The sequence below is a fragment of the Limanda limanda genome, chromosome 9 (genome assembly GCF_963576545.1).
Source record: "Limanda limanda chromosome 9, fLimLim1.1, whole genome shotgun sequence".
Lineage (NCBI taxonomy): Eukaryota > Metazoa > Chordata > Actinopteri > Pleuronectiformes > Pleuronectidae > Limanda > Limanda limanda.
In genome coordinates, this window is record NC_083644.1 from 14,212,213 (window position 1) to 14,227,996 (window position 15,784).

A 15,784-nucleotide genomic window follows, 5' to 3' on the forward strand; every position below is an offset into this window, starting at 1 on the left:
CAGTGTGTGTGTGACACAGAGATGTTTTTATTCCAGCACCAGCAGAAAGGCATCTCCGCGAGGATGCTGAAGGCCCTGGTCGGCCATGGACACCCAGAGTTCTCTTCAAACAGACAACAAGATGCCCACGAGTTTCTCCTGCACATCATCAACCTGGTGGAGGTGAGTGAGGTTAAATCTGTCAAGATCAAACTATTCGAGATCTGGTGTAAAGGGACTGCTTATCATAAACTTTGACTGTCCCTATTCAATTTTATTTTCTCCTCTGTGAAATTATACCATTTTCACAAAAGTGTGGGATACGTCTGACCCCTGTCACACATGTGGGCAGCTGATCGAGAGGGGAGGATCTGTCTTTCACTAAACACGCCACACCGTCTCTCTGGTTGGAACAAACACGGGTGGCTCTGATGTGTTTTTCTCAACCTGGATATATATAGCTCAGCGCTATCTCTTTCACAGACCAGATAATGCTCCCTGTTCTGCCTCAGTGGCGGGATACCAAGTGCTGTGACTCGGACACCTCCGACAACTCAGGTCGAGAAGAACAACGAATCAAACCAACCACATTCTTGTGGCCTCAGTTTCTACAGATCTGCCACATTATATGAGGAAACCTTAGCGTGTTGTGGTTGAACTTGGTTCATTTGAAAATGCCCCTCACTGACCTCCTCTCAGTCAGTTCGCTCTACATCTCTGTAAACTAGATCCTGATTGATCATCCAGGCACAGACTGAATATGACTAATCCCATCATCATCAGCAACATTTTCCTCCGCCTGTGTCAGCCCGCATGTGTCGGCCTGAGTAAAATTATAACCTGTGTATTTCTGTGGCCTCTTAGAATAGAAGCGCTGGCTTAAGTCACGATGTCATCGCAGTTTAAACCTCAATGACCCGGGTATCTAACGCAGTGACAGTACACAGCGCCACTGTGTAATAATACTGTGTTTCCACCATTCTTAACAGATGTAACAGTCTCTAATTGAAGCGGTTTCTAAATCAAAAGAGTTGCATCTTGATAGTTAAGGACTTTATTAGGAGATCTGGGTCAAACAGCAGGCGTGTGATGGGACACAGCAAAGAATAGTTGACAGATAGAGTTGCAGTTCAAACCATGGGCTGTGTGTGTGTGTGTACGTATGTGTGTGTGTGTGTGTGTTTGTGTTTGTGTGTGTTTGCGTGTTTGCGTGTGCGTGTGCGTGTGCGTGTGCGTGTGTGTGTGTGTGTGTGTGTGTGTGTGTGTGTGTGTGTGTGTGTGTGTGTCCAGGTACGACCCATGTGTTCAGGACCTAAACCACATGTGTTTTACATGTGAAGCTTTAATGTTGTTTTTGTACTTTTTGGAGATGAATATGTCTTTTTTTTGAATTGGAACTGACTAAATGTTACTCTTCCAAACACCATTTTGGACACAATTGGACAACTTTACAAGTTAATAGAGTTTATATGAGATTGTGAGTGCATAGTGCAGGGAACCAAACAGTACAGTAACAATGTGAGGGCCAGCTGATACCCATGACTGCCGATATACTTTTATTTGAATCAGGAATAAATCAAGGAAGGAAATGAGTATATACTGAATGATCTGCCTCATCTTATTTCATGATTTTGTTGCCAAACTCATCCTTTCATCCTCCCTGTCTGACGTTGTATCTACAGAGGAACAGTGCAGGCTCAGAGAATCCAAGTGACGTCTTCCGCTTCCTGGTGGAGGAACGAATTCAATGCTGCCAGTCACGCCGGGTGAGATACGCCGAGCGGGTGGACTATTGCATCCAGCTGCCAACCCCCATCGAGTGTGCCACTAATCGAGGTAAAGAAGTGGCTTTGTACATGTGAACTGTCATCACACACGTGGCTTGATTTAATACATTATAAGACTAATCTTTACCCTTCATGATATTATGGAGGGTCGTGGATCTTCACCATTTATTTTCCTTTTAAATCCGTCCAGAGGAGCTGCTTGCATACGAGGCCAAGAGGAAGGACGCTGAGGAGAACATGAAGGCTCCTCCTGAGCCAGTGAGGGCACGGATCCCCTTCACCGCCTGCCTGCAGGCCTTCACCGAGCCAGACAACGTCCCGGACTTCTGGAGCCCGGCGCTACAGGCCAAGTCAGCTGGAGTCAAGTAAGCTACTTAAGGAATGACTACTCAACTTCTCAGTGTTTTCCAATTGCTTTTAAGTCAAAAACGGTTGAATCTATAAACTCTGGATTCTTTCATTTTTAACCCCTCATTTTCAAAATGTATTTGTTTTTCATCTGCAGAACTTCCCGCTTTGCCTCCTTCCCAGAGTATTTGATTGTGCAGGTCAAGAAATTCACATTTGGGGTCGACTGGGTGCCGAAGAAACTAGGTAACTGTCAAAGTTCAGTGAATAACAGAATCTCTGCCGATGTGGTGGTTCAGTTATTTTAAGTGTTTGTAGTGTTACAGATGCCCAGCAGAGGGCAGCCTCGACCTTAGAACATGGCAGCTGAAATAATGTCTTCACAGACAAACATCCTTTAAAGAGCCGCTGCAGTTTAAAATGTAACTAGACACAGAATTAACAGAAATAAATGAGTGAGGGGATTCAGCTTGAATTTTTAATAAAATAGGAAAACAAGTAAATAGTTTAAACGGATATTTATATATTATCCCAAACGCATTATGTTTATAATATTAATATATTTGGGTGTTTAGAGCAGGAGATAAAGCCACAGATAGAGTCCAATAGTCAGAAGGTTGGTGGTTTGATCCCCTGCTCCCAGAGACTGAACTCCAAATGACCTCCGATCCCATCAGGGTTTTAGTGTACGTAATAGAGAAGCGCTGTTTGAATGCGTGTATGAAAATGACTTGTAGAGTAAAGTGCTTTATGTAAGACTGGAAAAACTTTTTTCTTCCTACATTTTTTCTCACCTTTCAGTGTTAAGTGAAGAGGATGTTAAGAACCCAGAGCATTGCACGGCCCAAGCTTTGAAAAAAAAGATCAGCATTTTTATTCATGTCTCTATCTGTACAGACTTGGCCATCGACGTTCCAGACTTCCTGGACCTGAACCGGTTACGGGCCACAGGGCTTCAGGCGGGCGAGGAGGAGCTGCCTGACCTCATGCCCCCCATTGTGCTCCCTGAAGACACCAGAGGTATGAACAGGTCTCGCTCACGTTCTGAGGTGGAAGTGCTGCCTGCACTGTGTGCTGTCTGTGTGTGTATAGACCGTTTATAGAGACAGACCATGTGACTGCTCCCCAAAGCTTGTAGATCACCATCTGGTGGCTGGCTGCATTAAAGGGCATAAATCCAGCCTTCTCCATGTTTGTGAATGGGACATGAACTGATCTAAAAAGTCCATGTGACATTAATAGTTTCTGTCATTTTAGGTAATTAGTTTTTCTGCTAACTTTGTTTTAATAAGTTATTTGATGGTATGAAAATGGGGTAAAAGGTCATAAATATATATATGCATATATATCTAATATATATACAGTCTATGGTGAGGATCCAGATATATTATTGTTATAATATAGCATCTGTTCCCTTCTTTATTCTGACATTTTATTTTTTATTCATTTCTGTTGCATGTTGGCAAATAAACATAGGTGCCATTGTTGGATCTGCTTCAGATAAATGTTACTGTATTCAGATCAGACACTGGTCCATTTCTCTCACCCCGAATTCATTAAGTATCCTCTGCTCACAGGCTCCCATGAATCACCTCCTGTGGCCCACAGGGGCATTACCCTCCTGTATGGATTCTTTAAAAAAAAAAAATGACTGAAGGCATTTTTTGGCCTTTCATTTCAATTTCACAGTTGTCTTATTGCTCTCCCTGAGCACCCATGCTTTAGTTTTTTTATTCACCCAGATAGCTAAACATATTTTCACTCTTTTTATTATACTATTTTTATACCTGAAAACACCTCTCAATCTGTGAGGCAGTTTTTTTTCAAGATTATACCCAATAAGTGACTCCTTGTTACTTTGACCAGATGTGTGTTGTTGCAACGCAGAGCCTAACATCCATTTGGAGGAGGTGACGGGTGTTTTATTGTGACAGCGTTAAATGATCTGTGAAATTGTCTCCAATATGATATTCTGCTCAAAGCCACCCAAGTTTTTCTGAAGGGCATAATGAATGGAATCACATGAGAGAGCCGTGAGCTCAGTCTCAATAAGTTACAATGATTTTTACAAGATCTTCTTGTAATGCACTTCCCTGGGCCTGGGTAGTATGCTATGATTAATATCGCTGTTACTTTTGTAGAGATTTTGGTGTGTCTGTGTTTGCTTGGTGATATTTAAAATGCATATTTAATGTAATTTAGCCTATTATGTACCATGGAAACAGCAACGTGTTTCAGGAGGGTCTCACCCCCTTGTGAACGACACGAGTGAGCCACTGCAGATCAGTGAAGGAGATCGAGCCAACATATTTATAGAAGAAATAAAAGTAAACCCTCAAATATTAATTACAGCATTCCAATAGTATCTTTTTTTAAATATTTTAAGTACATTCAACTTCTGAAATTCTTTCCAAAAGCCCAATATTACATGCAACGTGTTGGAGCCTTTTGGTCTCACCCCAAAGGTCCGGAAAACAACCTCCCTCTTTTTGTTTGTCGTTCTTTGTCTCTGTCTCCTCTGTGACGGTTATTCTTGTTCCTCCCGTCCTGTTTCCGTTGTCTGCAAACTTCAGCTACATCAAGTTATCAGTGTCCTGCTTAATATTTTAGTAGGCGTGAAGCACAAAGTGTTCTGTACTGCCTCGAGCTCCAAACACAAAATGCGGTCCAAAGAGCAGCGCAGAGTCACAGAACACAGTAGCAGCTGCGAGTGGGCCTTTGCTGTGCTTCCCATGTCTTCACTGACTTTGGAGTTTGTTTTAATTTTTTTTAAGCTTTTCAAAATCAGTTAGCTGGCTGCGTCTCAGGACAGCAAACTCAGAGGAACACGTTTTGCCTTAGTATTTCACCACCGAACTGTATGTGCTGTTCCTGTTTTCTCCGACCTCGTAATCATACTGGCTTCTTGGAGGCGTTCAGTGTCCACGTGAAAACTCTTCAAGGTCTCGCACATTGAATCATCTTTGAGCCGAAACAGCCTTTGTCAGGAAACACATGGGGCCACTGTAAAATCAATCCTGGAGAATATGTGTAACTCCTTTTTAAAATAAGTAGTAGGCTTGGGATGGAAGATCAAGGTCTGCCGAGTCTTAATAAGTAAAAAAAAGTAAGATTTTAAATGTTAAGTTTAAAATCATCTTAACTTTAGGCCTTAAAAGTCTTAATAATGTTAAAATATTATGCCAAAGGTCTTTAATATATCAATAGGTCTTAAGTATGTTAATTCTTTATTTAGTGCCACTACTGTCATGCTTTAAAATGATTTTCTAAAGAGAGATGCTGTGGCTGCATGGTTTGTAATGTCTCTGTGTTGTAGTTCTTTCTCAACAGTACACACAATCACATACTGTAATAGAACTACAAACAAGAGCAACATGGAACTGATAACTTATAGTCTACAAACACCTCAGTACGAATTTATCGCAACAAACTTGTCTTGGCAGTGGGAAAGAGGATCGATAACTACTGTCTGTGGTTGATGAGATGACACACCATTATTCTTTACCAGGCTACTTCATCTAATAATAAATATTTCTGGGATTTACAAAGGTCTTAAATTAAACTTGTTAAATCCTTTAGAAACTTTGGAGGAGTAATGTGAATTCTGTATTTTGCTTGAGTTCCCTGTCGACTCCCCCTCACTGCTTGAGTGTCTATAGAAAACAAGTTCCAGTAAACTCTGAATAAAATGAGGTCAGAGGAGATAACCTGCTGTTTTCAGTGCATTCCCCAATTTATATACTTCACATTTTATTTGATGGGTTCTCTCAGCTGCAAATTAGCCACCGGCCCATTATCCTGCAGCTGGCATCAGCAGTTATTAATCACTGGTCAGTCATCTGTCTCCACCAGGCTCCAGTGCCTCTCACTGATTACACAGCACCACATAAATGTGTTTTCCTGTACGTTGCTTGGGCCACAGGATTTCTCACTGCTTTGTGCACCATCAATTCACTCGGTCATTGAAGGCCATTTAGAAATTGCAAAAAATAAATAAAGGAGATGGTTGCTTCGATGCATACAACAAATAATTGGAAACCTCAGAAAACCTTATAGAAATTGATTTCTGGCTTTGGCTTTTTTTGTTAATCTGATTATCCCTTTCGAAAGAAAAATGGAAAACCCCACTCAGGTTTAATTTCACATACTCCTTCTAATTCAATTAAAATCTGTAAGAAAGGGAGGAGGCACACAGGAGTGGGTGCGTGAAACGAAACAAACTGCATCTCTCCGTTGCAACTCCTTAATGTGCTCTAAAAAGAAAAGAAGCCCCTGCTGCCTTGTTCCCAGTTGAAATGGGCTTCTTCAGGTCTGAGTCATCACAGTGCTGTTACGTCCATGTTGTATAAACGATGATTGACACTGATCAAATCTTTTTGTCCAGAATAACACTGCTGGGGGGGAGCTTTGCAGAAGCTGAGCGTGTTTCAATTGAGCAGAAGTGGTGATTGCAGTGTTTTTATGAGCAGCAGGAGTCTGGAGGTGATGGAAAGGTCTCACCTAGAGGCTGCTCCTATGATTTCACTCGAGCACATCATGCTGCTGATTTCAATTGGCCCCATCATTACGGGGACTATCCATAGTCTGACTGATTGAAGCATCCAGAGGGCTGAATGGATAAGGCATTTATAGCACACATAATCATGATATCCTTGGTCTGATTCTGGCTGAGGACCCTTAAAACATGTTGAATACTTCTCTCACCTCCTCTTCCTGCTTCTCAACTGAAATACACAAAGAAAAAAATATTTATTTATATACATTGATGCTATGTTTAGTATGTTTAAAATCGTCTGCTTCTCTTTTTTATTTTTTTATATGGATAAATAAAAGCCAACTGAAATCGATTTCTGCCTCTTTCAGATAACTCAATGGGCTCTGTCGACTGTGAGTATTATATTTATCTTCTCATTTACAACATGTATTTTGGTCACAGGGCGTTAAAGTGATGAATGCTAAAGAGCTAAACTTCATGTGCACCTGAGCAGGTGCTGCAGCTGCAGCTCGAACAAACTTTTCTGTTTGGCTCTGCTCATCGTAGCCACACTCATTTCTCTCTTTGACAAATCCTGTTTCAATAAATAAACCTCTCCCGGGGCCGACCCTCCGCTGCTCCTTTTGTTTAATGAGGCCCAAAGAGAGGACCACCACTAAATCTGATTGGTTGATTGATAGAATCAGCAAGTGTACGTTGCAGGTATTGATGTTGGTCTGTGTGTCTGCAGCTCCAGAAATAGACGAGGTGGCAGTGATGCAGCTGGCAGAGATGGGGTTCCCGCTGGAGGCCTGCAGAAAGGCTGTGTACTACACAGGCAACATGGGTCCTGAGATGGCTTTCAACTGGATCATAGCCCACATGGAGGAGCCAGGTGAGGAGACATCACTGTGCTCAGGAGAATCTATGAGCAATATGCTTTCACATTATATTTATAGTCTTAATTAAATTAAGATACGGATGAGGTCGATTTATGGAAAATACTGCAGCAGAAAGAAAGAAAGAAAATGTGCCCAATTTCTCCATTGTAAAAATGTGATGTGTTTTCGGATGAAGGTGATCATTACAGTATATTTTTCAATGGATGGAATTAAGAGCAACTAATTGAAAGTTGTTCTGATTAACAGATGCTTTCCTATAACAGGGCGGTACGTCAGTGTGGTGGTTAGCCATGTTACATCATAGAAAGAAGGTTCCTGGGTTTTCTCTGAGCACTCCCACTTCCTCCCACAGTCCAAAGACATGCAGGAGTCTCTAAATTGTCCGTAGATGTGAGTCTGTTGGCCCTGCAATACTGGCGACCTGTCCAATGACAGCCAGCTTGTAACTGGTTGTATCTCCTAGGATTTGGATGTATCAGCTGTTCCTTCCTGCATTCACAGTAGTATGGAAGTATGACTGGGTAATTGCCCCTTTAAAACGTTTCCAAATTCATGACATGGGTCTAATGATCAGAAATAGTCAAGAAAAAATAGTCGTGACAAGAAGTAGAGGATGGGGTGAGCGTTAAGTGAGAGCTCAAGGGTTATAATGGTAACTGCAGAAGAATATACTAGTGACAAATAATCAGGACAACAGCTGCACTTAAGGGGACACAGTTCTTCAAACAGAGCAAAAATCTCCGGCATGTGTGCAACCTCTTTTAAACTGGGCTCAGGAGTTATAATGTCCTCGTCGAACTTTTTAAATTGAAATCTCGTTACTCGTTGCATCACGAAAATAAGGAGAAACTTTGGATGTTAACTGTCAGTCTCGATATCTGTCAACGGTATTTCAAGTCAGTGAACCATGAAACTAATTTTTTTGAAGATGCACTTTTAAGTTAAAAAACGTTGCAGTGTGCTGCTTTAAACATTTAAACAAATTCCAGGACGAGATTTCTCCTCTGATTGTGGGGACGGGTGCATCAGAGTTGAATCGTCCCACAAGTCTGAGCCCTGATTAAATCATGGACACTGACACAATACATCACAAAGAGGCGAGGCAGCTTTATTTGTATGGGACCTTTTAAAACACAAAGGTAATTGAAAGTGAGAGACACATCACACGGAGACAAATCAGAGCTGTTTTTGCAACTGTCACAGTCTGCGTCCCTCTGTGTACTGCAGGCGTTTGTCTGTGTGCGTCTGTCATCATCAGAAACTTTGCGGCAGCTGACTTTGTCTCTTGCAGAGTCGCTCCGCAGCGAAGACGTTCCCCGTGGCGTTAACTCGTGTCACTTTTATTTCCCTGGTTGGCCTCTACAGTGGAGGCAAATTAGAGCAGCCCCCTGCCTGTTAGGTTTTCAATGGTCCTAATGCATCTGTAAAATAGGCTGCGTTCAGGCGCAATAACACCAGTAAAACAGTTTGTGCCTTTCTGCCGCTCAGAGGTTTCTTGAACTCCTGCCTCCCTCCCACATTTGTTTGCTTTCATTACTTCTCCATTAGCATAACTTCAGCTCATTTTCTCTGACAACTAAATTCCTCACATATTCATTTTCAGATGCAGTGGCAGTGCCTCGTAACATTTTCTTTTTGACTTAAGTGAAGCCTGAGTGCTGATTTTACAGAATTACACTAATGGCATCATCTTAGGAGGGATAAAGTCAACTCAGCGATATGAACCATGTTATTTTAGTTTTCCGTGATCTTGATAAAAGCTAAAAATGAGGCCACAGTTCGTAGAAACTTCATCAAAGTCTTTAATAAAGGCTGTAACGAGAGTCACAGATTCACATAGTCAAAAGTTTACTCTGGAAGTTAAATGATAAAGGATTTTAACTGTGTCTAAAGGACACAAGATGACGCGGCAAAGCTGGCAGTGGCTACACATTTCCATTCATGGCAAGGACAGTGATGAAGGCTCTGTTTATCGCTAACAGCATAGCACTGAGTGTCCTTGTTCCCGGGTTGAGGGCCAATTCACTCTCATTTGAATCTGTTGAAAGTGCAGAAAAGAACCCGGGTTTAAAATTGGAAAATGTTATTCTTACCTGTTCCATAGGGGGGCTGTAACTGTTTACTGTTTTTTAGAGTTCAGAAAAATTTACATTGTAATTAATGTGAAAACCACAAAGACCTGCAGGCAGAAACATTGAGTTATGAATTCACCAAACATCACAATTAGGCTTAAATCAAAATTGTACTTCCTATATAATTAACTTTTTTTAAGTCTTTAGGACCTTTTCCAGCATAAACACGGACCTTGTCTGGATCAGTGGACCTCATGGGGACCAAAGCCTGGTTCTAGTGAAGCTAAATTCTGAGCTCCCGGTTAACGTTAGCGTTGTGAATGGAGGTTGGGTAGATGTAAGGGTTAGTCATCAATTGGTCATGGTAAATGTTATAGGGATAATGTTTTGGTCGGGCTGTGAATGCAGTCTTTATAAGAATCGCCTCTGTGTGCATGTGTGTGTTCATTTGAACAGCTGAACACGTTTGTTTGAGATGTGTCGACTCACCGGGCTAATCTGGGCTTTGACACAAACATGCCACAGGGTCACATACTGTTTCCAGCGCTAGAAGTATTCAGGGTGTCTGTACAGACACACATACTATTTACAGGACCAGTTAGGTACAACACTTACCTCCTTCCTTAGAATAAACTCTCAGAGGAGTCAGCAGTTCTCTACTTGTTCTAAAATGCACGGAGTGTTTGCTCCTATTTTAGATTTTATAACAAATACTTAAAGATCTAATATGAAACAACTCTGTAACAATGTCTAAACATGACTTGATTTGTGTTTCCAACAATCTTTAAACCCAGACAGGTTAACGGGAAGTTTCATTTTGGTTACATTTTAGTTGCGTCGTATCCCCTGTACCTAGGGCTGCTCGATTATGGAAAAAATCATAATCACGATTATTTTGGGCAAAAACGAAATCATGATTATTCAAACGATTATTAATATGTGCCCTTGTTTTTTTTTTTTTAAATGACCAACCGGAAGTACCAGTCACTTCCGGTTCCGGTAAACACCGATTACGGCTGCGTGTCTTATTCCTCTGTGAAACCATGCAGGATATCGGTGCCTGGTTGGGGGGGGGCTATGAGGATCATCATCATTTACCCCCGAACCCCGACATTGAACGGGTTCCATACAACAACAAGCGGAGAATCGCGAGCTGACCCGCGCGGGTCCGGTGTGAACAGCCGGCGGTTGCGCGCTGGAGAATAGACGCTGCGCGGCCGCTACACTGTGTGGTGCTGCTGCTCGTCGGATTCAAAGAGTCGATCCCGGATATGTCGGTCCCCACACACACAACTTGCCTCCTTCACTTCACAGCTGCTTGAGAGTGAGGGCCAGTCAGCGGGGCCGCGCTGAATGCTTTGGGGGAGGGACTGAATTGCGCATGTGCGTCTCTTTAGAAAAAAATGCCAAATAATCGTTTCAACTCGATTATAGTAGTTTGGAGATCGTTTGACCCAATAATCCTAATCACGATTATATTTCGATTAATTGAGCAGCCCTACCTGTACCTGTAACTTAATCTGTAGATGTTAGCCAGCTAGCCATTCGGTTGTTTCTCCCTACTCGTAATAGATCCTTATTACTTATCGCTGTGTGCTTCCTAACAATAAAACTTTAATCCATGACCTCATCGACAACGGTGAACAGCAACAACTCCCTCGATCCCGCGCTGCTTCACGACTTCATCAAACTAGGTCTTCTGTTATTGTATTCGTTGAGAGACCTCTAGTGTAGGAAGTTACGTATTGGACATTCAAATAAACCTGGTACAACAGCAACACACTGAAAATACTTGGACGTGCAGGAGGCATCCAGCCGCTTTATTTTGTCACAGCAAGCCGCAGAAGTGCAAATAAAAATCTAGATTCTGCTAACTTTGACCTCCAAAATAAATATGTTCATTTATTGGGTTAAAAACGAACGCAAGCTGCAGCATCACATCATTATTCTCGCTTTCCACTCAGACTTTGCCGAGCCTCTCGCTCTGCCCTCCATGATGGATCCTGGTCCCTCCACCAGTGACAGCCCCATGGGTGCCGCCACGCCTCTGGCCAACTCGCCCCCCGAGGAGAGCATCGCCATCCTCACCTCTATGGGCTTCCCCCGCAGTCACAGCATCGAGGCACTCAAAGCCACGGTCAGTCCGCTGCCCACTCTGTTCTTCATGTTTGCTTTTCGTGTTGTTGAATAACCCACACTTGTTTTTTCCAGTCTTCATTCTTTCTTCTTCTCCAATAAATTGTTTCTGTCAGCTGATAATTATTAATCTTTAATGTTTTCTTATTAATGGCTGTCTGTTTACTGCTTATCAACCTGGCTTTATGAGTTTCTACATTTGCCGCCGCCGACACCTGAGGCCTAAGTCATTATCATTTTTTGCTGTGGCTGTGGCTGTATTGTGTTAGTGGCAGTAATAACAGGGATAACAGTGATTTGTTTTGAATGAGCACAAGGAGAACTGAGCAGCCAGCGTGGGCAGAGATGGTCGCAGTTTCTGATCCGACAAAGAAAAAAGAAAACTTCCGTAGGAGGTGCTCATGCCTTTGTCTGTTTCTCATAGAAACAATTTATAGTTAAATGGAAAAAAAGTTGAGCTAAAGAAAAAGTGAGGAGCAAGAACCACCCACACAGTTTGTCTCTGAGTGTCTCTGAGAAGTGCAGGAAAAGAAAGTGCACTAACAAAAGTTGCCAGACAAAAAAATAAGTAAAATTAAGAAATTACAGCAAAAACTTTTCCTTTTTTTATTCATTATGGAAATAAAAATGCACATTGTTACCCCATAACAAAAAACTACAGGGACTCCAGAGGGTCGGGGCGAGGAATTGATTTGAGGATTAGTTTTGTCTTCCCTCACAGAAGGTTTTGTGTTTTCTCACAAATTTCTCTCGTTCATGCTCCATCGTCATTTCATTATAGGAGCTGAAGTGTGCAGTCATCTGCTTTCCTCATGAGAGACATGGAATAGTTGTTCCAGTTTACATTCTGTAATTATACACACGTCAGTTGAGCAGTAGTACTACATTTGCATACTTCATGCCCAGTTCAAAGTAAAATTCAAGAAGGTGCTCCAAACTACAGGGGTGAGCAGAAATGTGCTACATATTAGAGTGTGGATACCAGACCCAAGTCAGTCAGGCCTAAAATATGTCAAATGAAATTCGGATTGGATTCTCACCCGTTCATACAACCTGCTCTACCTCCTGAGCCACAGACGCCCTATGTAACTCCAAATATATTTAGAATAACGCAAAAACAATCCTCAAGAAAATCTCTGTAATAAACACGAAGGAAACTGGACGATAAAAATCTGAGAAGGGTGGGAGGTGTTTGAAAACAGGTTAGGATGATGAAGCTCTTGGCTGACCCAGTTGTGTTCTTTCCAAACTGAAAATTGAATAGGTCGTTCATGTCAGAGTGATTAAAGTTGTCTGCTCTCCTTGGTGTTTACAAATAGTCCCAGCAGAATAAGGTCTCCTCCGATTCAGCTTTAGAAACAGGATCTGCCCCCTCTGAGATGGACCCTGATTCTCACGCTTCCGTTTTTAACTGCATCGTCAGCAAAAATAACCCGTCAGACAGTTAGAAAGACACAGAAATAGACTCCCGGCTTCCTTGTTTACTCCTTGTTTGGCACCAAACTCCCATTTGGAGTTTGGTGCCATTGATTGATGCTGTTGAAGTCGGAAAAATTAACACTTATTCCCCACGAGGGGGATGGAGATGTGAAGCAGTGAAGGGTCTTGGGGATGGTTTATTATTAGCCTTAAATCAGAAGGAGTAACTTTTTGTCCCCTCCAGCCTCTGTGACCTGAGACAGAAAGCTTACAGCTCGTCGGATGAGACATTCTCGAGGAATCACACCTCTACTTTGTATTAAAAGCAAACATCCTCAGGGGGAATTTGGCACAGATGGATGCCTGCCACCTCCCTGATAAATGATAATGCTTATTTTAACTTGTTCCGCATCCGACTATTTTGATGCTGAGTTTGTTCATGATACGACACAGAGGAAGAAAACAAGATAGAATATCACCATTTCTAAACGTCGACCCTGATTGTATCACCATATGCGATCTATTTACAGCCCATAACTCTTCTGTGGGATGATATTTCCTGATATTTCCTGATATTTCCGAAACTTTTGTGCAGCTGCAGACGTTACTATGCAGCGCTGTCGATACAATATCTCCCCACAGTGTGCTGAATTTGCCCCGCTGACAATTTAAAGGTGTTAAATATTAAAGGCTTTTTTGTGTGAATGTCTTTGAGCGCATAACGTTATGTTTCCATTGTGTTTCAGAACAATAACCTGGAACGAGCACTCGACTGGATCTTCACCCATCCGGAGGAGGAGGAGAGTGACATCCTCTCAGACATGGCCGACACAGAGCCCAACGACAACGCTTTCTCCAACGCCAACTCGCACAGCGACTCCACGCTGTCACCAGACAGAGAAACATCGGGCCCGCGGGTCAAAGACGGACCAGGACGTGAGTGACCCTGCACGAGCGACCTTTTATCTCCCATGACTGTATTTGTTACTGAACCGAATATTGAGGACGTTTTTGGAGTTGGACTTAAATCAACCTTTATTGTAATATCACAAGGCACAAATCTTACTGACAAAGAGATCAACATGGGGTCTGAGTCTATTGTCCTGAACTTCCACAGCGCAGTTTACCGTCAGTCCTAATTACTGTCTGAAGGATGACACACCATGTTGTCTGGTGCTGCTGGGCACTGACCTACTCTGCCAGAACAACTCAAGGCCCAGTGGCATGAAAACATGATTCACAAGTTTTTAATCTCTACCTCCAATAATTTTAATGCATCCCCATCAGGGACAGAGGCATTGAAGGAAAGGTTGATCATTTTCTCAAGTCTATCTAAAAATTATAATCAGGTACATTGAACCACCTTTTTACTGCATTATTTCCTCTTGTATGGACAAGAGGAAATACCATCAACAAAATCATTCCTAATACTCTGTCAGTATAAGTGATGGAGAACCAATTCACCAGCGCTTGTTCTGTCTCAAAAAAACCCCACACAGTTTATCTGATGCTTATACGAGGCTTGAGTGTTTTTAGTTTTTAATGCTGCAGTTTTTTTTTTATGAGTATACATTTTTAAAGTGTAGATATTTAGCCTTTATTTTCCATAGACATTATGAGGAGAGAGGGATGGAGACTCACAGTAAATGATGAACCTGCTGCTCAAGGCGTAAACAACAGAACCATAGGGCTATAAAGTCACATCTCACTTATATAAAGTTTTATACTAGAATGACTGTAACTCTGGAAGATAAACACTTGAGTTTTCCAACTGTCGAAACCTCATTTAAGCTCCAGAATGACTGAACTTTTGTCTCTCTACAAGAAAAATGGATTTTGTTCCCCATCGCTATAAGACTGACATTTCTTTGCTGGCTGATCACTCAAAGGCCTTTATGAAGAGAAAAATTACAGCAAAAAAAACTGCTGCAGTTTTCTGACTATTGTTCGACTCAGACTTGAGAGATTGTGAACCTCTCCTTAGATGAAGTGAGTTCCAGTGATTCATTGTGGGCAAGCTCTTTTCGTCAAGATTTTAGTTTTATCGTCACGACTGCATTTTAAAACGCAGCTGTGAGTGTCACAGAGGACCATTGACAATGCAGACACTCTTAATTTAAAAAACCTCAATGACACTGCCTGACCAAATGAAAATTAAATAAAGACAAATAAATGAAGATTAATGCTTAGTTGAAATCAGACTTATCACTTCATCATTTTGAATTTTCTCTTCACTTTTAGCAGAAACACGTTCTCAGCTGTCCTTGTCCAAAGAAGACTCTGTTTATTATAAATAAGCTTTAACTGTGTCCTTTAGCTACTTCTTCTCTACTCCTATTTTTTTATTAAAATCTGACAAAACTGACAATAAGCAATTCATAAATAATAATTTCATTGTGTGTTTGATTTGTAAGATTAGTTGTATGAGCTGCTGAAAGTACAGATTGCGTTTTCTTGCATTCCCTTGTTTGTGGATCTTAACCAACTTCTTTATTAGAAACTCCGCTGTGTTTGTTTATCACAATATCTATTTCTATTTATTCCAGGTTATGAGCTCTTTGCCTTCATCAGCCACATGGGAGCATCCACAATGTCTGGACATTATGTTTGTCACATCAAAAAAGAGGGAAGGTGAGTTGTCCACAGTCTCACAAAATGCTATATATA

The 15,784-nt window shown here is 41.7% G+C and overlaps 1 protein-coding gene across 1 annotated transcript in view; it reads left to right on the plus strand.

The window, feature by feature from the left end:
* The window catches only part of usp13 (ubiquitin specific peptidase 13), a 31,188-nt gene that overhangs the window by 12,972 nt on the left and 2,432 nt on the right, over window positions 1-15,784 (plus strand). Inside the window, exons 11-20 of the mRNA XM_061077884.1 lie at window positions 37-162; window positions 1,662-1,815; window positions 1,957-2,131; window positions 2,272-2,360; window positions 3,012-3,134; window positions 6,978-7,001; window positions 7,340-7,483; window positions 11,527-11,699; window positions 13,864-14,053; window positions 15,664-15,748. Of these exons, the coding sequence (XP_060933867.1) occupies window positions 37-162; window positions 1,662-1,815; window positions 1,957-2,131; window positions 2,272-2,360; window positions 3,012-3,134; window positions 6,978-7,001; window positions 7,340-7,483; window positions 11,527-11,699; window positions 13,864-14,053; window positions 15,664-15,748 (1,283 nt within the window). The remainder of the gene's footprint in view (window positions 1-36; window positions 163-1,661; window positions 1,816-1,956; window positions 2,132-2,271; window positions 2,361-3,011; window positions 3,135-6,977; window positions 7,002-7,339; window positions 7,484-11,526; window positions 11,700-13,863; window positions 14,054-15,663; window positions 15,749-15,784) is intronic.